Source organism: Ranitomeya imitator, chromosome 5 (genome assembly GCF_032444005.1).
Source record: "Ranitomeya imitator isolate aRanImi1 chromosome 5, aRanImi1.pri, whole genome shotgun sequence".
Classification (NCBI taxonomy): Eukaryota; Metazoa; Chordata; class Amphibia; order Anura; family Dendrobatidae; genus Ranitomeya; species Ranitomeya imitator.
In genome coordinates, this window is record NC_091286.1 from 94,641,127 (window position 1) to 94,660,289 (window position 19,163).

Sequence of the window (19,163 nt, forward strand, 5' to 3'; positions counted from 1 at the left end):
TTAGTTGTGATATCAATGTATCGAAAACAGTTTACACACTGACCCTGAGGCCTAATATTGGATTATTAGACTCCTGCTAAACACATGGACAATGACAAAAGTGACTGACGCAGACCCTACTGAATGGTAATGAAGTATTTATTGAGCATGCTGCAATCTGGGGAAATGCTGTTGTGAAGCGAGGGGGAGCAGGTGATCTGTAACATCACCTATTGTGAAACGTGGATCCTGGGTTGTCTACTGTACATTAAGATGTTACCTGCTGTTGTAATCCTGCCTCTGATGATAGTGCGACTGCTGAAAAGTCCTAGAGGCCAGTTTGTAATGACATCTGATTTGTTATTTTATGTAATGATTGGAAACTGAAGAAAGTGTTTATCTTTTTTTTTCTTTTTGACATACATACACACACACACACACACACACACACACACACACACACCCACACACACCCACCCACACACACACACACACACACACACACCCCCACACACACACACACACACACACACACACACACACACACACACACACACACCCACACACTTTTAATCCAAAAACCTTGTTTAAACAAGATGTCAGAGTATCTCTGATAGATGGCCTGTGTGAATAGCCACCATGTAATGGTGCAGCAGCTTGCTGAAGTTCTTACCCAAAACTTTGTGTTCTCTGAAGTTATGTGGGGTCAACTTGGAGTGATCAGCTGATCTCGCTGATTGCAGGACATTGAAGACGTCATCTTTTTTTAATGGGAAATGTGGCACAAAATATTTTTACAGGACATTTAGCAATTAAATTAAATTGATTTTGGATTTTGATATCAGATAATTTAACAAAAACAGTTTGAATGTGAAGTCCTGTGAACCCAACCTTACAGCACAAATAAGTCCTTAAGGAGTAACTCTTGTTTTAATTTTTATTTCACAAATTAATAGTACACATAAAAATAGGAAAAATTGTTATATATCTTATCAGACAAGTTTGCTTTTTTCCACTCTCAATTCACAGTTAAAATCTGTAATTTCAGTATTCAGTGAAGACGGCTATTCCCATTACCGAGATAGGAGATGACGGTTGGTGCTCATAATATTCTATGGGGAAGGAGAAGCTAGAGGCCAAAACAGACATTCTGCTGCTGAAACCACAGTTACCGTTCTCAATTGAGCTTTATCAACACCAGCTCTCATCTTTAGGGATGAGCGGACCCGAGGAGGTTTGAGTTCTGGCACCCAACTTGAACTTTACTGCAAAGTTTGGTTTTGATACCAGAACTGTAACTGAAGCTGAACCAGAACCTGAACCCCATTGAAAACAATGGGGACCCGAACTTTTGAGCTGGAAAATTCTTGCTCTCTCTCCTCCTGTACTTCCCTGGAACGCCGAACATTGCAACGGACTTCCAGGAGAACTCATTGTTCAGCGTTTAGCCCCGGACACTAACTGTCTGGTACAAATCCTGAACTTTTACCTTCGGGTTCACTCATCTCTACCCATCTCCTATCTCCGTAATGGGAAAATATGTGTTCAGTGAAGGCAGATTTTACCTGTGAATTAAAGGGAATCTGTCACCCCAAAAATCGTATATAAGCTAAGGCCACCGGATCAGGGGCTTATCTACAGCATTCTGGAATGCTGTAGATAAGACCCTGATGTATCCGGAAAGGTAAGAAAAACAGGTTATATTATAATCACCTAGGGGCGGTCCCCGCTGCGTTGCGGTCTGGTCCGGGGCCTCCCATCTTCTTACGATGACGTCCTCTTCTTGTCTTCACGCTGCGGCTCCGGCGCTGGCGTACTTTGTCCTGTTGAGGGCAGAGCAAAGTACTGCAGTGCGCAGGTGCTTGGCCTCTCTGACCTTTCCCGGCGCCTGCACACTGCATTACATTGAGGGCAGACAAAGTACGTCTGCACCGGAGCCGCAGAGTGAAGTCAAGAAGAGGACGTCCTCCTATGAAGATGGGAGGCACTGGGCCGTGACGCCCATTGGACCACACCGGGACCGCCCCTGGGTGAGCATAATCTAACCTCTTTTTCTCATCTTTTAGGTTACATCGGGGGCTTATCTTCAGCATTACAGAATGCTGTAGATAAGCCCCTGATGCCGGTGGCCTTAGCTCATATACGATTTTTGGGGTGACAGGTTCCCTTTAAGAATTCTGAGAATGAAAGATCAGCTCAGGAGGAGAAGAACGTGGATTTCTCTAATAAGATATGTTACAAAGTTGCTTACGTTCACAAGTACTATTGATTTTTGTAGAAAAAATTTAAACAACGGTCACTTTAATATTCATATTTCTTGATTATTTCGTAAGATAACTTTGTGTTCAGTGATGGTACATGGAAACATTAGTATCGGCTGCTTTCTCTTCTTATTGCACTTTAAATACCATTGTAGAGACTATTACAGCGGAAAACACCAATGATTAATACTGTTCTTGTAACGTGTCTGAAGGCGGTGATGTCCCCGGAGATGATTACATTATTGGTAAATCAATTTGGTGCCACATCACATCTGTCCTAGATATAGGAATAATTGTATTACTCCAGTGTTACTAATACGCACCGTCGTATCTAAAGAACGCTCTTCTACAGCACCAGTGTGTGACAGAATGGAAATTGTGTATCCTCTCCTGGAATTCTTTCTATGTAAAGTATCAAATATGTTAATTGTACACTATTTCGCACTATACAAACAGTTCCAGTGATTTTTTTGTTACTTTTCTGACATGTCTTAGTACATTGTCACTGCAGCGTTCAGTGTAATCAGCATTACGTTTGCATGTATATCATGGCTGGCATGACTTTTCCTTTGGATTCTCCCTTTTTCCTCTATTGTAGTTATGGGTGTTTTCTATATGGAGTGTGAGTAGAGTAATGAAATTCGATAGTAAGCTTCACTGGGCTGAGGGACTGATAAAATGGATGATTGTGGCCATTACACGTGACAGGTGGGAAATCATACCTGAGTTTTAGAAGCTTTGGGAATTTTTTAAAGTATAGATGTGAAGCCTCTTTCTTTTTTTTTTTTTCTTTTTTGCGCTTCCACCCCCTGAATGTACATGTTAAAACCTGAGCTGAGCCTGGGGTGCCACATATATTCAGGGAGTCTTGGAGATCGCCCCCTTTTTTTCTGAAGCTCCATAGACATTTCATTAGAGCTGGCAAGTATCTGACATTGTAATGATCATGATTATTTAGGATGGGATTGTTAGGTTTCCAGAATCTCGAACGCTAAACACAGAAGTCTTCCCGGACAAATGACACTGGTACATATCCGCAGAACTGAGCTAGATTCCGTCTGATCCAAAGACGCTGCATATAAAAGTGACTGAGCTGAGGCTTTGTGTATTTGTTTCAATGACATATCAATATTCAACAGTATCTATAATAAGGTGTTAGTAATATTTTTCCGATGTTGTATTTAACAGTAAACCTGGAGGACACGATGGCGCAAATGGCGGACACGACGCACAAAAAATGTTACATGGAACATTTTTATGTTCCGACGGTCCGCCACAACACGACGCAACCGTCGCACGACGGTTCCGACGTGTGGCAATGCGTCGCTAATGTTAGTCTATGGGGAAAAAACGCACCCTGCAGACAACTTTGTAGAATGCATTTTTTCTCCAAAACGACGCATTGCGACGTGCGTCGTACGACGCTAGTGTGAAAGTAGCCTTAGCCGACAGAAAAAAATAATGAAAATGAGGAGTCCTCAGTGGGTTGTAACTTGTTCTTTTAGCCATTGAAAAACATCATCCACTGAGGATTCCTCAATTTTTGCATTAGCAATGTAATTCACATCATAAATGGTTGTTAAAATACTCCTTCAAATTGCCACTCTTTGAAATCTGTCCAGATCCATGTTCACATTATACATTCCTGTTGCTTTATTTGCCTTGATTTGTTAGAAATCGCAATTAAAAAAAAGCATAATATTTAGAGCAGTTTTTTTGAAAACCGCAAAAACGAAGCATTTTTAAAGCTTTTTTATTTTTGCAGAGTTTTGACAAAAAAATGCAATTTGGATGTATCGTGTGAACGTACCGTAATAGCTTTTATTAGTTGCAGCCGGGATGAGGCAGGAGCTCCATTGGAGAGCCTTGTGTACACGGACAGGGGGCTCGGGAGTAGATGCACATTGTGCGGAGTAGTCCTCCCTCCTGGAGGTACAGCCTGTAGGCCACACGCGGGTGCAGAATAGGGGCGAGCTGAAACCCAGAACATGGTGCATTGTTAGAGATCTGGTTTTTTTCTCTGTTCTGTTCCTGAATGGTTTATAGTGTGAGAAATGCCAGTGTGCCCGATGTCTTCCATAGCGCTCGCAGCAGCTATCCACAACTATCCAAACAAACAAACAAAATAAATGCTGAAGGTAAGTATTTCTAGTATTATAAAGGAACCTGTCACCAAGAAAATGCAGTCTAATCTACGGGCTGTATGTTATAGAGCGGGGGGAGCGGAGTGGGTTAATATTCCTGTGTTTTCATCATTTAATCCTCTGTTTTTTCTGGGGGTTTTCAGGCCAGTGGGCCGTCCAATCAGTGACTGACAGCGATCTCTATGCACAATTATACTAAGGAAGCTGTCAGTCACTGATGGCTCCACCCACTGGACTGAAAACCCCAGAAAGAGCAGAGGGTTAAATGCTGAAAGCACGGATTATACGGCATCTATTCCCACAGTACTATGTATCAGTCTGCTCTTCTCCCCCTGCTCTATAACATCCTGCCTGCAGATTGCACTGCACTTTCCTGGTGACAGGTGCTTTATTTCACCGCTGGCGTGCTCTCTATAATCCATGTTCCCTCGCCCCGGTAATATACTTACCGGCCGTCGTCTTTTGCTCCTCCTGGCACCACTGTGGTCGTGACCCCCCATCTTGTGACTGCAGCTCCTGACTGACCGGAAGTCAGAGGTAACGATTAGTGATGAGCGACCATGTGCGGGAGTTATCCGAGTGACTCTGGCGTGCTCTAATGATACGTTTGAGTCCCTGCGGCTGTAGACAGATGCGACATGTGCCTGTTTGTTAGGCGAATCCTGCATGTGTTGTGGCTGTCCTAACATATTATTGGGGCACGCTGAAGATAGTCGGATATCTTCTCAGAGCCTGTTCGCCCATCACTGGTAACACTCCCAAGCTCTGTGTAACTCTAGTACTGCCACATTCTGGCTTTCATAGACTTACATGTAGATGTGACCTGTGGCTCGCCAAGCAAGCACTGGAGCGATGCAGCAGCTCAGAAACCGCAGAAGAGCATCGGAGCGGCGCCCTTAAAAGAAGATGGCGGCAGCTGGTAAACATATGACTAGAGTCAGGGAATGTGTATTAGTGGCACCAGTCCAGCGTTGGAGTGGTGCTTTAATATTGGTCTATCCTTACATCCATGAACTCCTTACTCTTATCAACCAGTTTTCTGAAGGGACCTCGCTGCCCCCAAATGGCCATTGTCCCCTTCATTATTTCCCAGGCACATCAGTTCTTTAACCCTTTAGTGACTGCTCCTTTTTTGCCTAAATGACCAAACCCCATTTTTTTTCAGTTCTGACGTTTTACGGGGTGATAACTTTGGAATGCTTCAACATATCCCAGTGATTCTCAGATTGTTTTTTTTTTTTGTTTTTTTTTCAGGACACATTGCATTTTATGTGCTGTAAATTTAGGTCAATATGTTTTGCTTTTCCTTTATTAAAATGTCTGAAGTTGAACATTTAGCAATTTTAAAACTGGCAATGCCTACATCTTTAAACCAGGCGTAGCACACAAAATAGTAAATAACATGTCTTATGTCTCCTGAACATATGGCGCATTGATCACATTTTATTCCATTTTCTGTGTGCCAGTATGATAAAAAAAAAGCTACATTTTTGCCTTTTTTTTTTTTTATTTATTTTTTTATATATTTTTTTTACATTAACAACTTTTATTTATTTATTTATTTACTCAGTCCTATATGCAATTTGAATGTTTTATTTAATTGTTGGTCTCATACACTGGTACTCATATGCTTCAGTACATGAAAGCTGTCTGTTTCACACTGACACAACCTATTAGACCCTGGTTATGGCAGAGCCTAATGTCATGCCACCCTGATGTCATTACATTGGGAGTGCTAGTCATTTATTTGTCAGCGCAGTAAAAAAAAAAAAAAAAAGCTGCAGCATAAGGCCTCTTAATGATTTGCTGTAAAATAGGTATATTGGCAGTCATTAAATAGTTAAAGCGACCCTCCACCCTAATATAGAATAGTGACTGCACATCCACTGTTCAGTCCCCATTCTGGGTGCTCTCCATTTACCTCCCATTGTCTTTTTGGTTGAGACCTTCATTCCTTTCCTCCCTTCTCCAAGATGTCCACTGTAGTGGTGTAGGGAGCAGTGACAATCCTGAACCGTGCCTCCACAGCATAGGAGAGGCAGGGAGGCATGGTGTAGACGTACCTCTGCGCTCCGGCTCCTCGGGTCACTGCAGTGGTCATGCTTGATTCAGGAGGACTGGAAAGTCTTGGCAGATCCAAAAAGCAGCAGGAGGCCTGCAGAAGGCAATAAGTAAGGTGACCATACTTGGCAAGGTAGAGCGTCTCTTCCAGTAGCAGCTGTGCTTGGTGTTACAGCTTTCTCACATTCAGTTAAATGGGTCTAAGCTGCAATACTACGCACAGCCACTGCTAAAATGATGGCGCTGTTTTGTATGAAGCACTGTACACAATAAAGGGGTGTTTCTATCTTTGATGATCATTGATCTAATCGTAAGGTCCTATACTAAGGATAGGCAAAACTGCTTTAAATTTAAGGATCAAGTCAATAGTCGGCCTATTTGTGCTGTGAGAGTACATCCTGTAGAAACCTATGGATATCACTGCAGACAACTGACTGCTTAGGGGTTTTTGTTATTGAGGAACACCCCATGGTGGTCCCCACACTCCTCAAACATCTTTACCCACCACAGTTCCTGCTACACTTGCATTTACACTGTGGTATACACCTTCATGGCTTCCTGTCATGTTCCATTCTGTAGGAAGAGCAGCTTTTTTTTCTTTTTTTTTGTAGCCTTTTCTTTTGAAAAACAGAAACATCATTGCCTCTTTTTTCACCTTTGTCAACTCACCTTTTAGCTTAGATAATAAATAGAAAATCAATGATTTCTTGTGCTCGTTTCGTTTTATGTCGTTTTATAGATATGAATGGAACATTATGAATAAAATCCGATACATGATCATCTCTTCCAGCAAATTATTTCTCATAGGCACATGTGATCCTAAGGCCCCCAAAGCCCTTAGGCTCAGAGTTGTTAAGTAGACATGTTGATTAATTCTGGAAGGGGAGAAATTAAATTAGGTAAGGAGAATCCCAGTGATAATTTAATTGGAAGGCTATTGAGGTAGGCAAATACCAGCGATTTATAGATTTACATTGGCTAAATGAAAAAACTAAGCCGTGGAGCAATTATTGAATGAGTCTCTTGGCTGCGCTCATTACAACCATTCCGCTCTCTATATATGTCTGTTTGTCTTCTTTTCTCTGTATTTATTGCAGTAGGTGAGTGTAGAAGTAGATACTTTACTGACTTGTTCCTTCGGACTCTGAGGAAAATTACCCTCTTACAATGGTTTGTGCCCAAAATATTGAATATAGTGTACCAATTATCAGATACCAATTGCGGTTTCCTGGTGGGGTATGGCAAGCACCGTCAGTCTGTGGATGACTTACATTGTTCGGTCAGCGGCACTAATGACATGGCATCAATAGATGGCTGCCAGGGTGGGTGCAATAGAGCAGGATTCATTGCATTCACTTAACTCTAGTGAATAAGACCAGTGCATGAAACCCAACTGGCTTCCTGGCCAATGCAAGGTCATTAGCACTGCTCACCTCCTAATTCGGAAGTGGTCGGCACCAGGGGACCACAGTAGCTCGTCATAGCAGTCACATTATCACCGAGTGCCTTGTATCTCAACGATGCCTGATGGATACATATAAGCCTGCGAGGGCTTCTTTACTTACACTGGGATCTCTTTACATTAAGATTACCCAATTTTTTCTGGTCCAATAGCCACAGGTCACACTGAACCAGGGTCTGGAATAAAACCTGAAAACGTATTGGCATTTTAAGACATTTATGGAATATCAAAAGTGTCTGTTGTGAATTTTTGATATGTCCTGGTTTCTCTTCTAGGACTCCCACCTATTCAAATATTCCATATACTCTGTATGTGTGCAGTTTGAGTTGAATAAGACTAGTGCCTGAAACCCAGCGGGCATCCTGGCCAATGCATAGCCATTAGCACTGCTCACCTCCTAGCCAAGTGTTTTACACCTGCACTCCTGCATGGTCACATTTCCACCTTATCTGCTCCTTTTTTGAATGCCTCAGAGAGGTCATTTTCTGCCGATTTTTGCACGTTCAAGACATGACGAGATTCTGCTTGATTATTCCTTACCCGCGCTTCTCTTCTCCCTGGCACCGGATAAACATGTGAGCAACTGCTCGACATAGACTTGCATGTCTGTGAAAAATGCTTGGGGCAGCATGTGCCCCAGGTGTACAGTTTAAGTTTTATCATCAGAGCAAGATGACCCCTCCATCCACATCCAGACCTTTGTACTGTTTGTGTTTTAATTCCTTGCTCTCTAAATGTAAACTTAGTCAACCTGTCAACCCCAAAAACGAAGATGAGCTAAGCCCACCGGCATCAGGGCCTTATCAACAGCATTCTGTAATGCCCCCGATGTATCCTGAAAGATGAGAAAAAGAGGTTATATTATACTCCCCTGGGGGGGGGGGGGGCGGTCCGGTCCGATGGGTGTCGCGGTCCGGTCCGGGGCCTCCCATCTTCTTACGATGACGTCCTCTTCTTGTCTTCACGCCCCGGCTCAGGCGCAGGCGTACTTTGTCTCCCTGTTGAGGACAGAGCAAAGTACTGCAGTGCGCAGGTGCTGGGCCTCTCTGACCTTTCCTGGCGTCTGCGCACTGCAGTACTTATGGACTTATGGAGGATGTATCTGATACAGGAAATGCTAGCACCTGTGACATAATGAAGACCATAGCATGTATTACTAAGAGGGACAAACCACATGACTCTAGCTTGAAACTAGAAACCTGTTGTAATATCCCTGCATATCAGCAATTCTGAAAATGAATGAAAGAATGAAAATTGCTGCTTAATATGGCCACTTCCTTTGCAAGTAACCAAATGAAATCCAGGATTTTACAACAATTTAGGCTTTGGTGTTCAAATTCAGTCACCACAAAAATCAAAATGGAATTTTCTCTGCATTTGCCTAATTTTTCTTTTGAGTTTTTTTTTTTTAATTCTTTGTGTCCCAAATGGATACGGAGGGGTCACTATTATGAAGTTGCCATTGAGTGTATTTATATACATAAGGATTAAAAATATATACGGTATTTCAAGAACCATCACAGTGGTATCAGTAGTAAAAAAAATTATATAGTGGATATTAGGGTTGAGCGACCTTGACTTTTTTAGGGTCGAGCCGGGTTTCGCGAAACCCGACTATCTCAAAAGTCGAGTGAAATCGGCCGATTATGGCGAAAAGTCGAGGATCGACCGAAACCCAATGCAAAGCCAACGGGAATTTTTTTTTTTTTTTCTCTCTCTCTCTCTCTCTCTCTCCTCCGTCCCTGAACTGCTCTCTCTCCCTCCCTCCCTCTCTCTCTCCCTCTCTCTCTCTCTCCCTCTCTCTCTCTCTCTCTCTCTCCTCCGTCCCTGAACTGAAAAGCTGGTGTTACACAGTGCAAATCGCTACAGCGCACAAGCGACAACATGGCGATAGGCGTCCACGCCCCTAAGACCTATGTCATCACTCTGCCCACGCCCCTTCATTGGCTGAAAAAAATGGCGCCAAGCGCGTCATACGAAACGCGACTTTGGCGCGAAAGTCGCGTACCGCATGGCCGACCCCACACAGGGATCGGGTCGGGTTTCATGAAACCCGACTTTGCCAAAAGTCGGCGACTTTTGAAAATGAACGATCCGTTTCGCTCAACCCTAGTGGATATGAAAAGTCTACACACCCTATTTAGCACGCCCCCTGAAGAAATGTGGACGAAACGCGCGTCGGGGTGAAGGGACACGGCACCAGCCCTACACATTGTAAGTATAATGGGGATTGTGTAGCCTACATATCTATATTAAAAAAGCTCCAAATTTGTAGTGGCATATGAGGATTATCGGCACTTTAGCATGAGAAACTATGGATATTGCCAGGTCATGCACATCGGTATTTGTTAGTTGTTAAATACTCCTCTATTGTGGCCAGGTCACATTTTTGTCTTCTATATTAATATGTATAGACTATTCCCAGCAACTTTTATAATTTTGTTAGTAGTGTGTTTAAAGAGGCTTGTAGCCCATTGTGTCCCTCACATCTAAGGTTATTTTGCTCAAAGTGTTCTTGTAATTTATTTATTATTTTGGTGTTTTAAAAAAATTTACGGTAATAAAATATGATTTTATGATAGTTTTGGAATTGTGCATTTCTGTTTCATTTCCTTTTGGATAGTACAGTGTATCAGACAGATTTTGATATTATGTGTAGCACGTTATGATTGTTGGAACATTTATTGATGAATAAACCCTAGTTAAAATGTAAGATCTTTCACAATTAAAAAAAATAAATAAATAAAAATTCATACCAACAAGAATAATTTCAGAACTTTTTTCCTTTTTGATGTCCCTCACAATCTGTGCAATTCAATTGAAAAATAAACTGAAATATTTTCTTGTGTAAAAATGAAAATAAAGAACGAAAATAAAGTGGATGCATAAATATGCACATCCTTAAACTAAATAGTTTGAGTTTATGACCACATTGAGTGTTTTTGGGCAGGAGTGTATCAGATCATTGTCTATTGTTTTTAATTGTTTGCAACAAACGTTATAGTAAAGTATTTAAACTATGTATTCAATAATTAAGAACAAAAAGTTCATAATTGCATATTATATGAAGTGTGTTTTCTTTACCAGCCGTGAGACTCACAAGATCGCTGTGTTTTACATAGCTGAAGGACAGGAGGATAAGTGCTCCATACTCTCCAACAGCGGGGGAAGCAAGGCCTATGAAGATTTTGTAGCAGGGCTCGGGTGGGAGGTAATTGTGCATTATTATCAATTATCGGTGTTTGATTTTATAAACATTTTAAGAAAAGATTTATTATGTTTAAGTGCACTAAATTGAATTGCATATATGTTGTATATATACAGTATTTAATTTTTTTTTTCATTCAGTATATATGGAGAACATTTCTACTTCTGTTACGCATATATGCTAAAACATGGCCCTTAAATAGTCCAAAGGAAAACCTGCTGACAGGTGCCATTTAAATAACAACAGTCTGGTTACCTGCTACTACAAGATAACTATATGCATCCCACCTAATAAAGGGGTTCTCCGGGGAGATGAAAAAAAATGTTGTACTACTGTCCCTGCCCTGATAAACTATAAAGATATAATCCCCATTGCACTTTAATTACCGTATATACTCGAGTATAAGCTGACCCGAATATAAGCCCAGGCACCTACTTTTGCCACAGAAACTGGGTAAGCTTATTGACTCGAAGTATAGGCCGGGTATGCATTGTCTCCTCATCCCTGTCCTGCTATGCATGGTTCCCCCTTCCCTGTTCTGGTATGAATGCCTCCCCCTTCCCTGTCCTAGTATGAATGCCTCCCCATCGCTGTCTGCATGCCTCCCCCGTACCGTACCTGTATGCATGCCTCCCCCGTCCCTGCCTCTGTATGCATGCCTCCCCGTTACGTCCCTTATGCATGCCTCCTTATCCCCTATCCCTGTGTGCATGTTTCCTATTTAAAAAGATCCTCACCTACCTGCTGGCACTGCATGTCATTCCGGCGCCTGCCTGCAGCTCTTCCTGTGCTCAACGGTCACGTGGTACAGCTCATTAAGGTAATGAATATGCGCTCCATGCCTATGGGAGTGGAGACACGTCCATATTCATCACCTTAATGAGCGGTACCAAGTGACCGCTGAGCACAGGAAGAGCTGCAGCTGCCAGAGGCCGGAATGAGATACAGTGCCCCCGACTCACCGAGGGCGTGCAGGTTGGTGAGTATGATGTGTGCGCCAGCTCCTGGCACCTACTGCTCCGTCGCCTTTGCCCGCCTGCTTCCTGGACCGTGACTCGTGCATAAACCGAGGGGCGTTTTCAGCACAAAGAAATGGGCTGAAAAACTCGGCTTATACACAAGTATATACGGTATCTTTATAACTCTTGTAATACCCTGTGACAGAAGTTGCTCCTCACTGTTCCCCCCCCCTGTCTGGGTAATTACATCGCACACCAGTGTTCAGCTCCCCCATGTGAGTAACAGAGAGCCTGAAAAGAGGGGGTGTGGCCAAGACTCCTGTTCTCTGTAGGCTAGGTTCACATTTTCGGTTGAGTCCACAGCATATCGTCCTCAAATGCATGATAACACTGCGTTTTTTTTATCCTCATCAGCTTACGCATGATGGCAAAAAAACGCAGCGTTTGCATGCTTTTGATAGGAGGGCGTGTCTCAATGGGCATGTCTAAATCAGTTCCTGGACATGTGCAGTCAGAAGTACGCAAGCGCATCCAACGCATGCGTACACAAGACATGCGTAATAATGCGTTCCCATAGACAGTAATGCTTTTTTTAATGCATTCATGCGCATGCCTGCGCATATTTGATGGAAATTTGCCGCCTCAAAAATTCCAACATGGTGCGTTAGCCGCACACTGTGAAAAAACGCATGCTTAAGCAAACATGGGTAAACGCATGCACCTGCGACTACAATGTTAAAGATAGGAAATCAAAATGCATGCGGATGTATGGGTCAGAAACGCTGCGGACACAACCGCAAATGTGAAACCAGCCTAAGCTATTATCAGGAGACTGGCTGATGACAACGGGGAGCTGCATACTGATGTACTCTCCCAGACGGACGGGTGAGCAGTGAAGAGCAGGTGATGTCACACCAGCCCTCTGATAATGGCGCCCTGTCTGCTGTCCAGGGTGAGGGGATGTGGCCTACTTCCTGGTAGTAGCCCTGCAGTGAAGAAGACATTATCAAGGGACTGGCTGCTGCTACTAAAAGCTGAGCGGCAGGCCACGCCTTCCTTACCTGCACCCTCACCTCGGACTGCAGACAGGGAGTCATTCAGTGTGCTGGTGTGACATCAGCTGCTGTTCACTGCTCACCCGTCCATCTGGAACATTGCTTCAGTGTACAGCTCTGATAATAGCTGATTCTATGCAGAGAACGGGTTGTGGCCACACCCCCTTTTCTCAGGCTGGCTCATTCACAACGGGGAGCTGCACACTGGTATGTGATGTAATGTCAAAGACGGGAGGGGGAGCAGTGAGGAGCAGCTTCTGTCACACTAAATTACAAGGGATATAAAAATTAAAGAGCACTGGGAATCTCATCTTAATAGTTTGAGGGCAGGGACAGTATAAACATTTTTTTTATCTCCACAGAGTACCCCTTTAATAAATTTATTATTTGTTGGCTCCTAAACTCCCTCTAGTCGTGGCTGTAGCTAGGAGGAGTTGTAGGTGTTGACCAGCATTTTTTTTTTTTTTTTTTTTTTTTGGGGGGGGGGGGGATTGTTTTAAAGTAATGGAGGCATTCCTATCTGCTGTGAACTCTTAGGCTATGTGCACACGTTGCAGAATTGCCACGGGAAATACGCATGCAGAATTGGCATGCATATTCCCGCTAAACACTAACATTTTGCAAGCGTAATTCGCTTGGAAAACGCTAGCATTCTGCAAGCTATCTGTAGCATCGTTGGGATAACTGATTGACAGTCTGGTCACACTTGTCAAACATAGTGTTTTCTTTTTCTATATATATATATATATATATATATATATATATATACATATACATATATATATATATATATATATATATATATATATATATATATATACATACACATATATATATATATATATATATATATATACATATATATATACATACATATATATATATATATATATATATATATATATATATATATATACACACACACATATATATATATATATATATATATATATATATATATATATATATATATATATATATATATATATATATAAATTTGTGTAAGGGGTACCTCCGTCTGTTTGTCTGTCTGCAACTTCCGTAACGGAAATCCCGCATCGCTGATGGGTCAATCAGCGACAGGCTTAGTCTGGCCGCGAATTGGCCCCTCCCTACTCCCCTCCAGTCAGCGCCAGTGTGTCGCCCCATCTTGGACCAACTTTTTACTATTGATGCTGACTATGCAGCATCAATAGTAAAAAGATATAATGTTAAAAAAAATAAAAAATCATGCTATTCTCACCATCCGTCGCCTCCGCAGCTTTCCCGCTCCTTGCGATGCGGCAAGCAGCTTCCGTTCCAAGAGATGCATTGCGAAATTACCCAGATGACTTAGCGGTCTCGCGAGACCGCTAAGTCATCCGGGTAATTTCACAATGCATCACTGGGAACGGAAGATGGCGGCAGCACCGCGCGCATCGGCACAGCTTCGCTGGACGCCGGAGGCGGAGTATATAACTATTTTTTATTTTATTTTTTTTAACAGGGATATGGTGCCCACACTGCTATATACTGCGTGGGCTGTGTTATATACTGCGTGGGCTGTGTTATATACTGTGTGGGCTGTGTTATATACTGCGTGGACTGTGTTATATACTGCGTGGGCTGTGTTATATACTGCGTGGGCTGTGCTATATATTGCGTGGGCTGTGTTATATATTGCGTGGGCTGTGTTATATATTGCGTGGGCTGTGTTATAAACTGCGTGGGCTGTGTTATATACTGCGTGGGCTGTGTTATATACTGCGTGGGCTGTGTTATATACTGCGTGGGCTGTGTTATATACTGCGTGGGCTGTGTTATATACTGCGTGGGCTGTGTTATATACTGCGTGGGCTGTGTTATATACTGCGTGGGCTGTGTTATATACTGCGTGGGCTGTGTTATATACTGCGTGGGCTGTGTTATATACTGCGTGGGCTGTGTTATATACTGCGTGGGCTGTGTTATATACTGCGTGGGCTGTGTTATATACTGCGTGGGCTGTGTTATATACTGCGTGGGCTGTGTTATATACTGCGTGGGCTGTGTTATATACTGCGTGGGCTGTGTTATATACTGCGTGGGCTGTGGTTTATACTGCGTGGGTTGTGCTATATATTACGTGGGCTGTTATATACTGCGTGGGCAGTGTCACTTATTAGGCTTTCTGCTGTCTATTCTACACAATGAGTGTTTTTTGTGTCAGCAGGAGATTCACTACAGGGCTACAGCTCCAATGTTTCTGGTCCAGCTATGTCCCCACCACCAACGAGCAGCTTAGGCTTGTTTCACACTTCCGTCGGTACGGGGCCGTCGCTAAGCGTTGGCACAACGTACCAACGGACGTTGTGAAAATTCTGCACAACGTGGGCAGCGGATGCAGTTTTTCAATGCATCTGCTGCCCATTCTAAAGTCCCGGGGAGGAGGGGGCGGAGTTCTGGGCGCGCATGCACGGTAGGAAATGCAGGATGCGACGTACAAAAAAAGTTCCCTTGAACGTTTTTCTGTGACGACGGTCCGCCAAAACACAACGCATCCAGTGCACGACGGACGTGACATATGGCCATACGTTGCGATCCGTCTGCAATACAAGTGTATGGGGAAAAAAAACGCATCCTGCATGCACATTTGCAGGATGCGTTTTTTTTCCCAAAAACAACGCATTGCGATGGAGGCCAAACGACGCACGTGTGAAAGTAGCCTTAGGCTGTGTGTACACGATGCAGCTTTAGTGCAGATTTAGTGCAGATGTGCAGCGTTTCTTTCCGCGCAGAGACGCTGCAGAACCGCACTGTGATTTACAGTACAATGTAAATCAATGTGAAAAAAAAAAGCTGTGCGCATGGTGCAGAAAAATCCACGCAGAAACGCAGATTTAAAAGAAGTGCATGTCTCTTCTTTTGTGCAGTTCTGCAGCGTTTCTGCACCCCTCCATGATAAAAATCCGCAGTGGTGAAATCTGCACAAAAACTGCACAAAATCCGCAACAGAAACGCACAAAAACTGCAGAAAATCTGCACCTGCAGATTCTGCCAGGAGATGCAGATTTAGTGCAGAAAATTCTGCACCACATTTCCTATGTGTGCACATAGCCTTACTGTCAATATACAATGTACGGTACACAGAAAGCTGCTAATTGGTGTGTGTGGGGTTAGTTTTCAGAGCCATGCTAGATGTAAAGACTCTGATTGTATCACAACTGCTGCACCCAGTAAAGTAAGTGACTCATTGCTGAAATCAGGATCGCTTTTCTTACATTATGCTGCACTCAGATAAGGTAGAAAAACCTGGTTACAGATTCCCTTTGATGGATAAAAAACATAGCTTGAACCTTTGTGAAATGTATTAGTAAATTAATAAGCACTTACCATATTTTTCGGTCTATAACATGCACCTAGGTTTTAGAGGAGTAAAATAGAAAATTTTAAAAAATGAAGCAAAAATGTGGCCTTGAAGCACTGTTATGAAGGGGATATCTGTTGCTAACACTGCTATAAAAGTAATGTTCCCCAATTTTGTACTAATATCCCAAATCCTGGTATATGTCCCCATCCTGGTATACATGCCCCCCCCCCCATCCTGATATATATGCCCACATCTAGGTATATATGATGACCATCCTGGAATATATGGGCCCCCATCCTGGTATATACCCACCATCCTGTATTTATGGTCCCACCCTGGTATATATGGGCCCATCCTGGTATACGTGGCCTCCTCATCCCCATCCTGGTATACATGGCCTCCTCATCCCCATCCTGGTATACATGGCCCCCTCATCCCCATACTGGTATACCTGGCCCCCTCATCCCCATCCTGGTATACATGACCTCCTCATCCCCATCCTGGTAGACGTGGCCTCCTCATCCCCATCCTGGTATACATGGCCTCCTCATCCCCATCCTGGTATACATGGCCCCCTCTTCCCCATCCTGGTATATATGGTCCCCATCATGCTGCACACATTAAAAAAATAAACAATTCTACTTGCCTTCCCTCCACTCCCTCGCAGCGTCCTGTGCTGATGCCAGCAGCTGATTTCAGTGTGTAAGCAGCGCATGATGTCACTGCCATGCGCTCCCACCCGCCAAGGTCAGCTGCTGGAATATTCACTGCTCTCCATTCCTGGGACTATGGGAGTGGAGAGAAGTGAATATTCATCTTTTTTAATAGCAGGCACACTGTTGGCACGGCTGGGTGATCACGCATGCTCACTATTAAAGAGAATTAATATTCTCCACTCCCATAGTCCTGTCCATCTCTTGGCGCCGACTTCAGTTCATAGAGATGGGACGGAGTATGGGCGTGGGTTGTAGTGGATATTGATTTTCCTTAACAGCAGGCATACGCTTTCACTGCATCCGCCGCCCGTGACCCACTCCGCAACAACCGCTCCCCCCACCCCCCATCCGAACTAAGGTATATTTAGACTTTAAGACGTGTCTTACACCCCCCCACCCCCCCTCCCACTTTCCTTACAAAATTTTGAAGGCAAAAAGTGTCTTATAGTCAGAAAAATACGGTAAGTAGAATGAAAAATATGATAGGTACACTTGCTGCCATTTTGACATTTGTACTGCTATACTTTACACATCCCCATTGTAGCAGCTGATTTGAGCCCCCCTTAGGCTGTGTGCACACGATGCAGATTTGGTGCAGAAAAATCTGCTGGAGTTCTGCACTAAATCTGCATCTCCTGGCAGAATCTGCAGGTGCGTTTTTTATGCGTTTTTGGTGCGTTTTTTATGCGTTTTTGATGCGTTTTTTATGCGTTTTTTGAGCACAAATCTGCACAAAAAACGCATGAAAAACGCATCAAAAACGCACCTGCAGATTTCTATTATGGAGGGGTGCAGAAACGCTGCAGAACTGCACAAAAGAAGTGACAGGCACTTCTTTGAAAACTGCAGCGTTTCTGCGCAGATTTTTCTGCACCATGTGCACAGCTTTTTTTTTTTCCCATTGATTTACATTGTACTGTGATCACAGTGCAGTTCTGCAGCGTTTCTGCTGCAGAAAAATCTGCAGCAGTTCTGCACTAAATCTGCATCGTGTGCACATACCCTTAATTATCAACAGTGCCACTGTAATCCATTAAAATTCATAAATATGTGTGCTCTTCTAACTAAAAGCAAAGGCATATATAACACAATATGTGGATATGTAACCCCATTTTATTTCTATTTCAGGTTGACCTTTCTACTCACTGTGGGTTTATGGGTGGTCTGCAGAGAAACGGAAGCACTGGACAAACTGCACCTTATTACGCTACCTCTACTGTTGAAGTAATCTTTCATGTCTCTACACGCATGTTGTCTGATTCAGATGATTCACTGACCAAAAAGGTGACTGTAAATAACATGGATAAACATAACATATTCGTAAAGGAGCACTGAACCTACAAATGATTGATTAAATGAAACAAGAAATCTAGCTCCCTCGCTGGTTCTTGGTCTGCAACATTTCCTGTATAGTCCTGGAACCATCAGTCATAGAAATCCTGTAGAGTACACAGGAGGTTAATTCTTGGCTGATCGGCTCCATCTTCTGCTGGAGGCCGGCTGAAACCGAGCGCTCAATATAAAAGTCATTCTAAGTTTAGAGTTTTGTTTGATTTGATAGTTGACTTTTTCCACCAAGACTTGTCTTGGTCCATATCCTGTGACTTAGTAGGCCCGTCATATGAGTTTTAGTGTCATCCAAATGATTTCTAAACTTATCCATTACTCTGTTTAGAACCTTTTTTAATCATTTGTTGGTTTGACCTTTATTATATTTGTACACCGAGTTGACGCTATGATTGTAATGTAGGCTCTGTCCTGATCATACAGTACATACAATATGTGTATATATATATATATATATATAATATTGTGTGTGCGTGCGCATGTGCAAATAATGGGCAAAAGAAAAATCTAAATGACTTCAATATTTGGTGTGACCATTCTTTACCTTCAAAATTTCATCTCGGTACACTTGCACAGCTTTTGTAGTATCTGCCTAGATTTCTTAGCCTTGCAGTTGTGGGGATGCATTTCAGCAAATAGAGTT

The 19,163-nt window shown here is 43.0% G+C and overlaps 1 protein-coding gene across 3 annotated transcripts in view; it reads left to right on the forward strand.

Moving 5' to 3' along the window:
* Positions 1-19,163, forward strand: part of RALGAPA2 (Ral GTPase activating protein catalytic subunit alpha 2) — a 324,975-nt gene that overhangs the window by 190,682 nt on the left and 115,130 nt on the right. For all 3 annotated transcript variants that reach the window (XM_069768931.1, XM_069768929.1, XM_069768930.1), the window contains 2 exons: positions 10,995-11,118; positions 18,302-18,457. In XM_069768931.1, coding sequence (XP_069625032.1) covers positions 10,995-11,118; positions 18,302-18,457 — 280 coding nt within the window. The remainder of the gene's footprint in view (positions 1-10,994; positions 11,119-18,301; positions 18,458-19,163) is intronic.